Here is a 13178-nt window from a genome sequence, read left to right on the forward strand (position 1 = left end):
CCACAAATCCGGGTATCTGAATCATTAAATGAGAGCAAACTTGTTATCTTGTCAATAGCTGAAATTGTGCATCACAATAATTCTAATGGGACTGCCACAGAGGTGGTATTCATCTGTAGAATATTCCATTGAGGCCATTACAGCAAGAGTGTGTTCAAAAAAAGAAATAAACTCCAGGAAGTTGGTCAAAGTTGGATAGCAGTAGGAATAATTTAGATGGGAATTTGAAACAGCTGGTTCAAGAATGGATGGTTTAGACTGGAAGGGAACAGGTTCCTACATGTCAGTGCATTAGCAAGTAAGTGTATAGGTTTAGCTTGCACTAGATTAGATTCCCTACAGTATGGAAACAGGTCCTTTAGACCAACACGTCCACACCAACCCTCCAGAAAACAACCCATCCAGATCCATTCTCCAACCCTATATTTACCCCGACTAATGCACCTAACACTACGGGCAATTTAGCATGGCCAATTCACCTGACCTGTACATCTTTGGACTGTGGGAGGAAACCCATGCAGGCACGGGGAGAATGTGTGAACTCCAAACAGATAGTCACCTGCGGTAGGAATTGAACCCAGGTCCCTGGTGCTGAGGCAGCAGTGCTAACTGAGGCACCGTGCCGCCTCTATTATATTTCCTATATCCACCCAACTCAAAGTAAACAGGCAAAGTGTTGGGGCTTTATTCACAACTCTTACCGTGCATCCCTTCTGTTAGCTGTAATGCGAACCTTTGAAAAGGCAAACAAAAGGAGTGTGCTATTTAGCCTCTTGAATGATACTGTTTCACTGTTTGCATTTTCAACTGGCACTTTTATTGCCCAAACATTGCAACATTATTTTTCTGTTCTTGACTCATTTTATTTCCCTTAATTTGATGTGGAGGGTGTTCGTGATCAGCAGTGAGCAACACTAAAGGACACCATAAAGAAACCCCATTATAAAGCAAAGATGTTGAATGCAGTGCAATTTAAATTATAGTTTATTTTCTTCTACTTGTACAATACAGATTTAACACAAATTTTAAAAAATAATTTCTTAAAACAACTGTACAAACAGCATTTTAACTTTTTTTTGCAGAACAGTCTACTGTCCAAAAAAGGCACTAATCCAGAATAGGGAAAAAAAATTGATACAGGACTCAAATGAAAATACACCTTCTGGTCTGTATATATTTATTTGAAGTACTCTAAGGCTTTTAAGATAGTCTGTTCACCTTCCAGTTTGGGAAACAATAGGTTATTTCAGTGCAGAACTGCCACATTTCCTGCATCATTCCCTCCACCCCATTTTCAACCCACACACCCAAAACAAATCTGGAATGTGGGGGCTTTTGAATTTATAACTGGTCTTGTGCATCTCCTAATCCAATCTGGGTCTAACAAGAGAAGAAAACCAATTAAACAGCAAGAATTGGAAGTATACTAGAATAAACTGAATTGGAGTAGTGGGGTGCATTTCGCCCCTTGAGCCTGCTCTGATAAGATCATGGTTGACTGACAGGATTGTCGCCTGACCTCCACTTTGTTGCCTACCCAATGACCCTTGACTCCCTTATCAATCAAAAGGCTGGCTGCAGCTTCCAACACAAGTACAGAATGCCAAAGAAACTAATGACCTTGAGGATATTCCTCCTCCCCCTCTCATGGGAGAGACTGTAACTGATCGAGTTTACCTATCAATCCTTGCTCAGAACTTTGGATGACTCAATAAGATGACCTCTAAATTTTCTAGACTCCAATGGGTATAGTAGCAATGAATTATGTTCCCTACTTGTAAAAGTCATTCATTAATTTGCAGGGGAGCAATTTTCAAGGACACTGCAAAGAAAGAATGTGCATTCTGGGATAAACATGTCACGAAACCTCGTGACAATTTATTTGAAACATGCATCATTTTGTTCAAAATGAAGTCAACTACGTGATTGTGAGCAATTGGTTATCATTTCCAGAGTTTGCAACTGTACAGCTGAATGGGCGGCAACCGCAGGACGTAAAGTGGTATTTCTGCCACTGTATTGGAACAAAGAATGAAGAGTGATCCATTATAACCAATGCCACTTAAAAGCAGCATGATAATGGCAACTCTTCTATTAGTGTACGGTTTTCCTTTGTAAAAAGACATCTTGCTGAAATCTCTCATTATCCTCATTGCTTAAAAAGTTGGGAAATAGGTCCCAGCAGCAGTGAAAAAAAATCTGGCTGGAACAACAGTCCAGTCTCCAGAATGAACCTGCACTCAAATACAATTTCAGGCTTGAGTGATTCTGACCAGATTCGTTGCTACAAGAGGGATGGAGATGATGTGGGCAAGTTGTAAGGAAAGCTGCCTCTCCTGATTTAGTTGCCCTGAGTATGAGGAGCAGGTTTCCTTATCTGTTGGTTGATGGAAGTAATGGAGTGAGCAGGACAGTGAGGTTTTCTTTTTCAATGAATGACTTAAGACATACTGAAACATATGATCTCTCCTGTTCTAAAATCAATTTGTTTTTTAAAAATTTCATCTATGAGCATAATATTGAAGTCAAGCTAGAAACAAACATGTGTATATAATCTGATTTATCAGCACTTGCTGTGTCCATCCCCACCCCTGAAAAGAATTACAAAGTTGATTTACCAGAGAAGAGCAAAAGATAAAATGAATATTTTACCTAAAATATTTACTAATGGTTGAAGCAGAGACATATACAGGGCTGCACCAACTGATCCTGCAAGAGGGCTAGCAGACACAAACATTGTAAGCTACTGTGGTTCCAAATTATGATATCTAATCTTTTCCTGCATTGTTTCCACTATAAATTGGGAGAAATTGATTGGGTTGAACTTATCTGTTATTAAAAGGGGAACAAAGTAATCATTAGTTTGCTGATATGCCCATGCCAATTTCAGAAACTGAGTCTACCCCATTCTACTTCAGTTTCATCAATAGTTTGAAGAGCCATCTCATTCTCATCCATGGGTTTCTCCACAATTCTGAAAAACACCAGGGCCGGAGTTACTTTCCAATAATCCTAACTGAAAATGAACAGATATTTTAACACTCCAACGATGAATACAAATGCTGTCTTGTTGAAGTGTGCCACAAAAGTACTCTGCAGGTATCTCCACCAGAATAACATCCACAATCAATACTGGCCAACTTCTGTCAGTGCTTTGTACTTCTCTCTCACACAGGGATGTTCTTTTTGGGATTAATTCATGGAAACCTGTTTATTACTGCCTGTAAAAATCCAGTGTGTCTCAAATGAAGAACATGGCTCATTTAAGTTGTGTCACACAGCACTAGTACATGGTCCAGTGTCTCCTGTGCAAAACAAAAAGAGCAACAGGATCTTTGTGTGAAAAACATTTGAGGCCTGTATTAGGGGAGGCGGTGGAATTGTATTACAAATACAAGAACAGCTGCTAAAATAGCAAATACAACATCCATAATACAGGGAAGGATTATGTCGACCTGAATCCTTCATTTACTCTACAGAATATTCCTTTTCTGCTTAGCAGAAAAATACATCAACTTATTACAAGACTAATAAAACCATAAATGAGTAGTGTCTCTATTCCGTGTTATTTATAGGTTTGGCAGCATTAGCTCAAAGGGTGCATGGGAAGTAAACACTTACTTTGATAGCTGAACTGATCAGCCAGGAAAATTGTAGTAAATATAAAACTAAGAAATCATTTAAGTAATAGATTCACCTATTATCCATGGGAGTGATGCTCTAAACCAATATGTCCCTGCATTACCTAATAGCTATTGATAATGGTATATGAGTATTGAAACAAGAGATTTATCATTTGGAGACTGCTGGGAGGAAATGAAATCAGCATTTTCTCATGCAAATTGTGGCATTCATATGGCAACTCTCACTGCATGTGTTAAAAGTCAATTTGTAGCATGCAGTTGCACTATTATTCTGGTTCTAGATTGGAATTCTGATGCTCCTTGATCCATCAACAACATTTGAGGTAATTGAAAATACTAGCTCCTGTTAATGTTTTTATCACCCACTCTCTATGGATGACTATATTCAGCAAGCTCAAGCCCTGGCATACAAATTATTTCAAATCAGCTGGCAGTAAGGAAGTGCAGTTTCTGCCCACTTTATACATTTTCATTTAACCCCCAACATATCCAATTTTATCCCTTTTTTTAAAACCAGATCTTAGTTTCAGTTTGAGATCAATTTAAAGTAAAATAAAATCCATCACAAATGTCAATCTTTTACCACTGCACATTTGTTCCCTCGAAGGACCTTATCCAAAGTTCTATTTGGCTTCACTTCCTCATAGTCATTCTTGAATTTGCAACACAGATAATATACTTAAGGTGTTGAGCTATAAAAGACAGTAACAGCCTGAAAAAAATCCTCAACTATGATTCTCCTACCAGCTTACATGGTAAAGCTATCCAGGATCAGACTTCTTTGTGCTAAACTTCCTGTGAAAATAACCAAAGGAGGTCCTAGTGTTCTTCCCTCCCCTCAATCCTAACATTTATAGAAATTGGATATATTGCAAACTGGTTTTCCAGTTCTCAAAGAAGATCATCAATCTGAAACCTTAACGCTGCACAGAAACAGCCCAACCGATTAGCATCTGCAGCGTCTTCTGTTGACGTGAGTGGAAGGTTCTGCACGTAGAGCATCTGCTGTTTCACATTCATATGGGCACTGCGTAATGAAATACTACACATAATAATAGCTTTAGCTTGCCTCTGATTACTATTAAAACAGTACAGAAATAAAATATGACTGAGACACCATGTCCCTTCAAAGTTATTTTTTGGCCAATGCAGGAACTGGAGTTAAATACAGACACCCCCCTCCCCCCTCCGTTTAATGCAAAAGAGCTCATTAACAGCACTCCGGCAACACGGACACTGCAGAAGAGTCAAATTGAGAACATTCAAGGAAGAAGTCAGGTTTGTCAGTTGTTGTGGGTACATTGTGTGTGTGTGTGTGTGTGTGTGTGTAACACATAGGATAATCTTCTAGGCTGCAAGTGGAATCAAACCCTTGCAAAAACAATTCCAATCAAAGCACATGTTCCACCAGGTTCAAGCTTGAACTTCACTTGTCAGTTGCATTTAGTACATTAAAAGGTGCTACTGGCAGTCTGTTACAGCAATGACCAGTTCAATACATACGTGGGATCCAAGCACTACCTGCAGCTGTCCAAACCAACTATATGTAACAGTATTACAGTACAGATGTCCCAACGGTCTATATTTTAGTAGCCAGTTAGCGTGAGTAGGTTGCCACTGCAACATTTTTTCCTCTGCCATGAAGCTCCGTGCAATGTGGCGACATCCAATTCTAGTCTTTGTCAGCAACAATCCAACACAGAGAAATAGTTTGTCTGTAATTCTGAACAAACCAGCATTTTTAATTTCCCAAACCATCACAGGTAATGAAAATCAAGGTCAGATAATCAGCAAATCTGGGAGACCCAGTCCAGGAATGTGCAGTTTAAAGTGGGAATATTTAACAGCACAGGTTGAAGCCATGGTAGGAGGAATCAGTCAAGGCCAGGCATCTGTGAAAGGATTCTGTTTGTAGGACTACTTTAAGCAGAACCTTAAACAGGAGTAGTGGGAAGAGCCCTACAAAGCTATTACACCAAAGGTTTGAGAAGCATTCATTTGAGGTTACAGGCTGGTCAGTACATATCGCCCGGAATGCTGGAGTCAGGAACACTTCATAAGAACTTCATGCTCGGGCACTGCATCCTTAGGAATGTTGGACGGTAAGGGCAGAGGTGCAGTTTTGACCAGGAGAACAGAGGACTTCTGGGTGAGATGTACAACCTTTGCCCAGGTCACCTCAGGATAGTTTACTGCATCTGGATGAAGAGAACCCTATTAACTATTCAAAACAAAACACAGATATATTGAGATTACATTAAAGACAGGGCAGTCCAATGATGTACCAAATCTCAGTCCTTTCCAACAGTGCTTCAGTCATCTTCAATCACCTCTCTCTTTATTTCACTCCCTCCTTGTCTGGCTAATGCCAGGATGGTGTGATTGACTGCAGCCATTTCGACAGCTAAAGAGATAGGATCTTGCTGGGGATCACTATGGCTCGTGTTGTCATCCTTTGTTCAGGGGAGAAGAGAAAAGATTTAGATTCACAAGAAGAATTATGAACCTTTCATAAATGCACCTCTGCCTCTCTCTCTCTCTCTCCTTACTTCCCTCCTTTCCTCTATCCTGATGGCCCTGAGCGAATCATCATATTACCTAAATGACCAGCCCAGTCAAGAGCCTCGGAACATTGACGTTTGACTGCTCTTGTTGATCGACTGTCCCATTCCAACCAAGTTAAAAGATGGTGATTAGGAGAAGGAATCCCCACGGATATCCCCCCTGCTCAAGAATGTTAAGACTATTTTAATAACTTAGATGGGGCCAAAATGAGAACCTTTCTAGACTGTCCAGCTCACTTACTTGGGCAGCTCTCCTCCTGGTCTATTACACCAGAATTTCTTTTGTTGGTGCTGTGATCCACCATTTTTACCTGAAGTGTGAAATCATGCAACAAGATAATGTAGACTGGAGTGCAGTGTGCAGTTAGTGCAGGTATTATTAATGTACAGCATCAGATCACTGATCCTGGGATAGTTCAAAGGCAGAAGCATTGATCCTAAATATCCCTGGACTACAGAGGTACAATCAGCCAGCAGTTCTCTTGTAGATAACTAGCAACATCACAAGTTTTGCACACCCTTGGCTTCCCTGTCAATCGTGATGGATCATTTTTGATTCGAGGGTAGTTTGCTAAACCACCTCACAGGCTCATTAAAAGCTAACTTGCAGACTGGATTAAAATCAAGCAAGGGGAAGCTATGTTCTTACACTGGGGCCAATGAAATGCTGTATTTACAGATAAAGTTTCGCTATCTCCTGGACTGATTTCTGTTGTGTAAGGTACTTTGGAATTACTCCACCTACTGATACAAAGACTAGCTCTGGAAGGAGGAAGTCGGTTCAGTTTGTTGTTAGTTCTATCTTCTATTGATACTTAGTCTTGACCTGGCTACTCTCACTTCGGCGATAGCCACAAACTGGATGAAAGTTTGCTCACTGAGCTGGAAGGTTAGTTTTCAGACATTTCATCACCATACTAGGTAATATCTTCAGTGAGCCTCCGAATGAAACACTGGTGCTGGAGCCTGCTTTCTATTTATAGGTTTGAATTTCCTAGGGTTAATATCATTTTCTGTGTGACATCATTTCCTATGGTGATGTAATTTCCTTTTCTTTGTCTTGGGGGTAGTAAATGGGATCCAAGTCAATGTGTTTGTTGATAGAGTTCTGGTTAGAATGCCATGTTTCTAGGAATTCTCATGCGTGTCATGTTTGGCTTGCCCTAGGATGGATGTGTTGTCCCAGTCGAAGTGGTGTCCTTCCTCATCCATAAGGATACTAGAGAGAATGGGTCATGTCGTTTTGTGGCTAGTTGATGTTCATGTATCCGTATCCTGGTGGCTAGTTTTCTGCTTGTTTGTTACAGTCCTTGCAAGTATTTTGTACATGACATTATGTTTTGCTTGTTGTCTGTTTCAAGTTCATTAGCTGCTGTTTTAGTGTGTTGGTGGGTTTGTGGGCTACCAGGATGCCAAAAAGTCTGAATAGTGTCTAGTATCTCACTCGTACCCTTGCATACGGATGAGGAAGGACACCACTTTGACGGTGGACAACACATCCATCCTAGGACAAGCCAAACATGACACATGAGAATTCCTAGAAACATGGCATTCCAACCAGAACTCTATCAACAAACACATTGACTTGGATCTCATTTACCATCCCCTGAGAAAAATAACAGGAAATGACATCACTGTAGAAAAAAGACGTCACCACAGGAAATGACATTGCCAACCCTGGGAAACTCAAACATATAAACAGGAAGCAGGCTACACTACCAGTGCTTCATTCAGAGGCCCACTGAAGAGGTTACCTAGTAATCATGACTAATATTTCACTGAATACTAGAGAATACAATAGATCAGTATGGCTGCCCTCACCCCTTCTTGTAAACCTACCCAAAAACCTGACCAGAAGCAGGCACCTCCCAACTGTTTCAATAGCATAACGACGTCACAGGCAAATAGTCTGGAGAATTATTTACTAGCTCTATTTTCATCTGTTCCTTTTTGTCTATCAGAAGAGATGACTTGGTGGCGGGAGATGTCTGGTTGTGATATTCTAACATCAAGAGTTGGAGGGAAGTTTGAGGAGCCTGTGCTTTCCCTTCTCAGGAAGGCACAAGATGAATAAATTGAAGACTTTGCAACTTTCCACAATCTTGATTTTCCGTGGTATATATTTGCAATTTGCCAGATTTGACGAACAACTCATGATGTTTACAAAACACCGGTTCAGTTTCAGCTGGAAAGCTGTTTCCCAGTTCTGGGCACTATACTAAGGAAGCTGGAAGGCCATGGAGGGGTTCAAAAGAGGTTCTACCAGAACGCTATGTCAATGTCGTCAATTCTGGTCCAGGGTAAGTAGCTGAAACCTGTGGGTGTTAACTAATTTGTTTTTAAAAATGTATTTTCAGACAGAAGACAGCAAAGGCAGTGTCCCTGCCTCTGGGCCGGATGGTCCAGATTCAAGTACCACCTCAAGATGCAACAGCCAAACAGAGGTGTTGTTATTTAAGAAAAGATATTATGTTATTTCATTGAAGGTAGTTCAAAGAAGTTCACTAAGATGATTCCCAGTATGGAGGGATTACTCCATGAGAAAAGATTTAACAGGTTGGGACTCTATTCACAGGAGTTTATAAGGAGAGGTGATCTCACAGAAACATCGGATGCTTAAGGGGCTTGACAGGTAAATGCTGAGAGGATCTTCCCTCTCATGGGAAAAGGGTAGGACCAGTGGGTATAGTCTCAGAATAAAGGGATGCCAATTCAAGACGGAGATAAGGAGGAATTTCTTCTCTCAGAGGGTTGAGCCATGGAACTCCTTGCCACAGAGAGCTGTGGGGACAGAGTCCTTGGGTATAGTTAAGCTGAGCTAGATTCCTGACCAGTCGGGGAATCTAGGATTGTGGGCGAAGTGCAAGATCTGAACAGGTTGATTGAAAAAAAAAGATAAAACTGAAAAGGGCACAGCTGGAATATGAGTCAAGAGATCAGCGAGAATACATACATGTAAGTAAGGTTATTATAAAGAAAAGCTCTATCTTCATTCCCAATTCAGTTACAGACTGGGATCCACTTCTCAGCTAACAGGGACTTCAATGATGTGGACACACTTGGAGGCGTTTCCTTCAGAACAGAAAAGATTGAGAGACAATTTGATACTGTGAATAATGACAAACTGTTTTCACTGGTAAGGGTCAGTAAACAGTGAGTAAAGACTTTTAAAGCTGATTTATTAAAGACCCAGTAATGATCTGGAGAAGAAATTGTCCTGCCCATTATTTTTATAAACTTTCTTTTGAAAAGTCAGGGTGCCCCGAACTGGACACAAAAGCCCAGCTGAAAGGAACCAGTGTTTTGGTTTTGTGATCTAAAATGCGCTGATTGAAAGGGGATGGAAACAGGTTTGATTGTAATGTTCAAAAGAAAACTGGAGATGTCTCCACATACAGATTTTGTGGAAAAAAGGTGGCTGCAGTTCACTGACAGGGTTTTTGTTTTCAAAAAGCAGCAAATATTTCTGAAGTTTCCACATGGGTTGACAATCTAACAGAATATAAAGAACATTGTCTACCTGCTCCAGGAAATCACTCCCATCGATATCGTCACTATTGGAATGTCCACCAGGGCTTTGCACATCGATGCCATGAGTTTCTAGGATTGCTGCTTCTTTGAAAAAGCAAAATTCTCCATAAGAAAATAATCTTGCCACACCAAAAATAAATGCTACACTGGGGGAGTAATGGGATCAAAAGTTACAGGGAGAAGGCAGAAAAATGGGGTTAAGAAACGTATCAGCCATAATTGAATGGCAGAGCACACTCGATGGACTGAATGGCCAACCTCATTTCCTATATCTTATGGAGTGACCCAGAAAGCCCCACAATTTGTTCCAGTGTCTGTCACTGAAATTGATGATTGGTTGGGCATGGGGTGCTGGTCTGCTGAATAAATGTAAGCGAAAGCGGCTACAAATGGTTAGCAGCAGGAACAGAAACAAATGCACCTAACACTTGCAGGCCACTTTTAAAAGGAAAGGGACCATCTCCGGTGTTTTGTGTAGGCTGTATCCACAGACAGCTGGGACTGAGATCTGCAGGAACATGCAAAGCACTTCGTTGTGTTTTCAGGCACGTGATGTCAGCTATTGTCCCAATATGGCCTGGATTAGTAAACACATTTTAGCACATCATCGAAAGTGATGATTTAACATGACTTTAAACAGTGTTGACAGATTGCTTAGACTAATGGCATCAGACTGAAGACTGGCTTAAATGCACAAAAAGGTTAATTCCCACCAGAAGTGGAAGACACAGCTTTGATTTCTTGATTTCCTAGGACAGCTGGAGCAGAATAGCGCAGATAGTGCTAGCAAATTGCAGCACTATTACAACCAGCAATCAGTTCTGTTACAACATCCTGGAAAGTGAACTGCATTGGTTCAAGAAGGAAACTCACCACCAAAAGTAACTAGGGATGGGCAATAAATACTGAATGCCCATATCCAATAAACGAACATTTGAAAATAAAAGTTATTGCTCTTGAGATGGTGTAAGCGATCGTGAGGCATGCAATGTCAAAAAAAATTCTAAACCCATGTTTCAATTTATTCAGAGCAGCAGAAGGGGTGATATTATTGACCTTAACTCTCCTAGGTTAGAAGGAAGGTGATATGCATCAAAAGGTTCTTGTTCTTGACCACAACATTCATGCTCACACTGAATAGTGTGCATGTGTGAACACTGAATAGGGTCTGCAAAAGCCCAGACTGGGCTCACACGTCAAGTGGACCGTGAAGCACAGCCATTATTCTGCAGGTGTATGTTGTACCTCAATGAAAGGATAAGATTATCACAGGGCATGTTGAAAAGAAATGGAAACCAAAAATTAGTTAATGCTATTATCCACAATACAAACGTAAAGGAAGAAAAAAAAAGAGAGAAGGTGCAGGGAAGATTCAAAGTTGATACCAGATGAAGGATTTTACAGCTATCGGTAAAGATTGAAAAAATTAGCACTTCTCTCTTCAAAAAATAGAAAACTTCTGAGACTTTTAACATTTTGAGTGTGTTGGAGAGGACATGGAACGAATGTTTACACTTGAGAGAATACAAAACTTAGGTCCATAAATATAGGCTAGTTGCAAATAAATCCAACAGGAAAGTAAGAAACTTCAAGTAGATAAAACATAGACCTTGTCAACTCAGGAAATGCTGAGGCAAATACTTTGAAGTGTTTCGAAAGGAAATTAGAGGAGTACATGGAAGAGAATAGAAAAAAAAAATGGTGAAAGGCTGAAATGAGGGCAATGGAATGGGAGCAGGCTGATGCATGAGGATGAAAATTGGCAAAGACTATTTGGGTCAAATAGTCAGTTTCTGCCCTATATGTTCTACATAATTCTACTGTAACACTGAGCTAAAACACTGACATTATAACCTCCTTGCAGGTTTTACTGCAGATCAGGAGCTTTCTTTCCGACATGCTATTTTACTAAATCCTCTCCACATCATCTTCAACAACATTACCAATATTTGCCCTCCTCTTGATCTCCTTCCTGCGATTGGCAAACCAGTTGTAGACTTTGAGAGGGGTCACTCGCTCGGACTCAGTCAGCTTCCTACCTACAACAATAGCACAACATGTTACTCCAGTCACCATAAAACAAGCAGCTGCTTTCTAACTAACTGAGGAGCACGGGACAGGGAGGCATCCTAAATTCTGAGCTAAAAGACGTTGACTACAAAATGTATCCCACAACAGCGATAACTCATATTGGTATAACAAAACTTCCCAGGTGCTTTATAGAAGCGGTACTATTCAAACTCAGACACCAAGCACATGAGGAGGAGAAATGAAAACAGATGGTCTAAACTTTGATTAAAGTAGTTTTTTACTAGCGTCTTAGGAAGGAGCAGAGAGAGAATTTACGGGGAACCTTCTAAGTGGAGGTCCTTGGCGCTGAAATATAAAATATCCCAGAGTGTCTAGCAGCAGTCACCAGGTTTCTGTCCAAAATTAGCAAGCTGCCTTAGGTACTGAAAGATTTGTATTTTTACAGCATTATTGGTTTTTGTTCCTTTTTGTAGAACATGTTACTAAACCTCAATGCGCTTTACAACTCACTAAGGCCTTCTGAAGTGTAGAAAACATGGCTCCACAACCAGAACTGTGATAGTACCGATTTCTGATGTTAATAAATATTGGCCAGGATAACTCTTGTGCTCTTCTATGAAGAAATGGCCATGGATCTTTTATGTCTGCCTGAAAGCACTGGGTTGGGGGTTAGGATTAGTTCAATCTCTCTGAACAGGAATAACTCTGAAACTGTAGCATTCGTTCAGTATGTGCTGGAGTATCAACCAGAAAATGTGTGTTTAAATCTCTGGAGCGGGTTATTAGATTAGATTAGATTCCCTACAGTATGGAAACAGGCCCTTTGGCCCAACTACTCTACACCGACCCTCCGAAGTGAAACCCCCCCAGACCCATTTCCTTACCCTATATTTACCGGACGAATGCACCTAACATTATGGGCAATTTAGCACAGCCAATTCACCTAATCTGCACATTTTTGGATTGTGGGAGGAAATTGGAGCATGCAGACACGGGGAGAAATGTCTCTAAAGTCTACGTAGACAGTCGCTCAAGGCAGGAATCGAACCTGGGTCCCTGGCACTGTGAGGCAGCACTGCTAACCACTGATCCACCGTGCCACTCCAAACCCAGAACCTTTTGAATCAGAGTGATAACAGCATAATCTACCGAGCCCTAAGTGACATTAATTCGAAGGTCTAAATCATCATCATCTTGAAGGCACAGCTCTTTACCTGGTTTCTGTATGACTGCATTACAAGCATTTGAAATCTCCTCTCTCTTGGCTTCATCTGGGTACTGGTTGTCATTGAAGTAACTAAATAAAGTAAAGAACATTACAGTTACATAATATTATGGCTAGACTTTACTCAATGTGTTTTAAATTTTACATGTGGGTTTCTTAAATGTGCAACTACTGCAGTTGCAA

The 13178-nt window shown here is 40.6% G+C and overlaps 1 protein-coding gene across 8 annotated transcripts in view; it reads right to left on the reverse strand.

The window, feature by feature from the left end:
* Positions 1-966: 966 nt before the first annotated feature.
* hmbox1a (homeobox containing 1a) overlaps positions 967-13178 on the reverse strand; it is a 44328-nt gene continuing 32116 nt past the window's right edge. For 3 of the 8 annotated variants that reach the window (XM_072580362.1, XM_072580360.1, XM_072580358.1), the window contains exons 6-9: positions 12985-13067; positions 11683-11778; positions 9729-9823; positions 967-6097 (exon numbers count right to left, since the gene is read on the reverse strand). In XM_072580362.1, the coding sequence (XP_072436463.1) occupies positions 5957-6097; positions 9729-9823; positions 11683-11778; positions 12985-13067 (415 nt within the window). In that variant the 3' untranslated portion in view covers positions 967-5956. Of the gene's footprint in view, positions 6098-7804; positions 9281-9728; positions 9824-11682; positions 11779-12984; positions 13068-13178 lie in introns of those variants that run through there. The other 5 variants (XM_072580363.1, XM_072580361.1, XM_072580364.1 and 2 more) reach the window with 5 other exon arrangements.

The sequence above is a fragment of the Chiloscyllium punctatum genome, chromosome 11, assembly GCF_047496795.1.
Source record: "Chiloscyllium punctatum isolate Juve2018m chromosome 11, sChiPun1.3, whole genome shotgun sequence".
NCBI classification, from domain to species: Eukaryota; Metazoa; Chordata; class Chondrichthyes; order Orectolobiformes; family Hemiscylliidae; genus Chiloscyllium; species Chiloscyllium punctatum.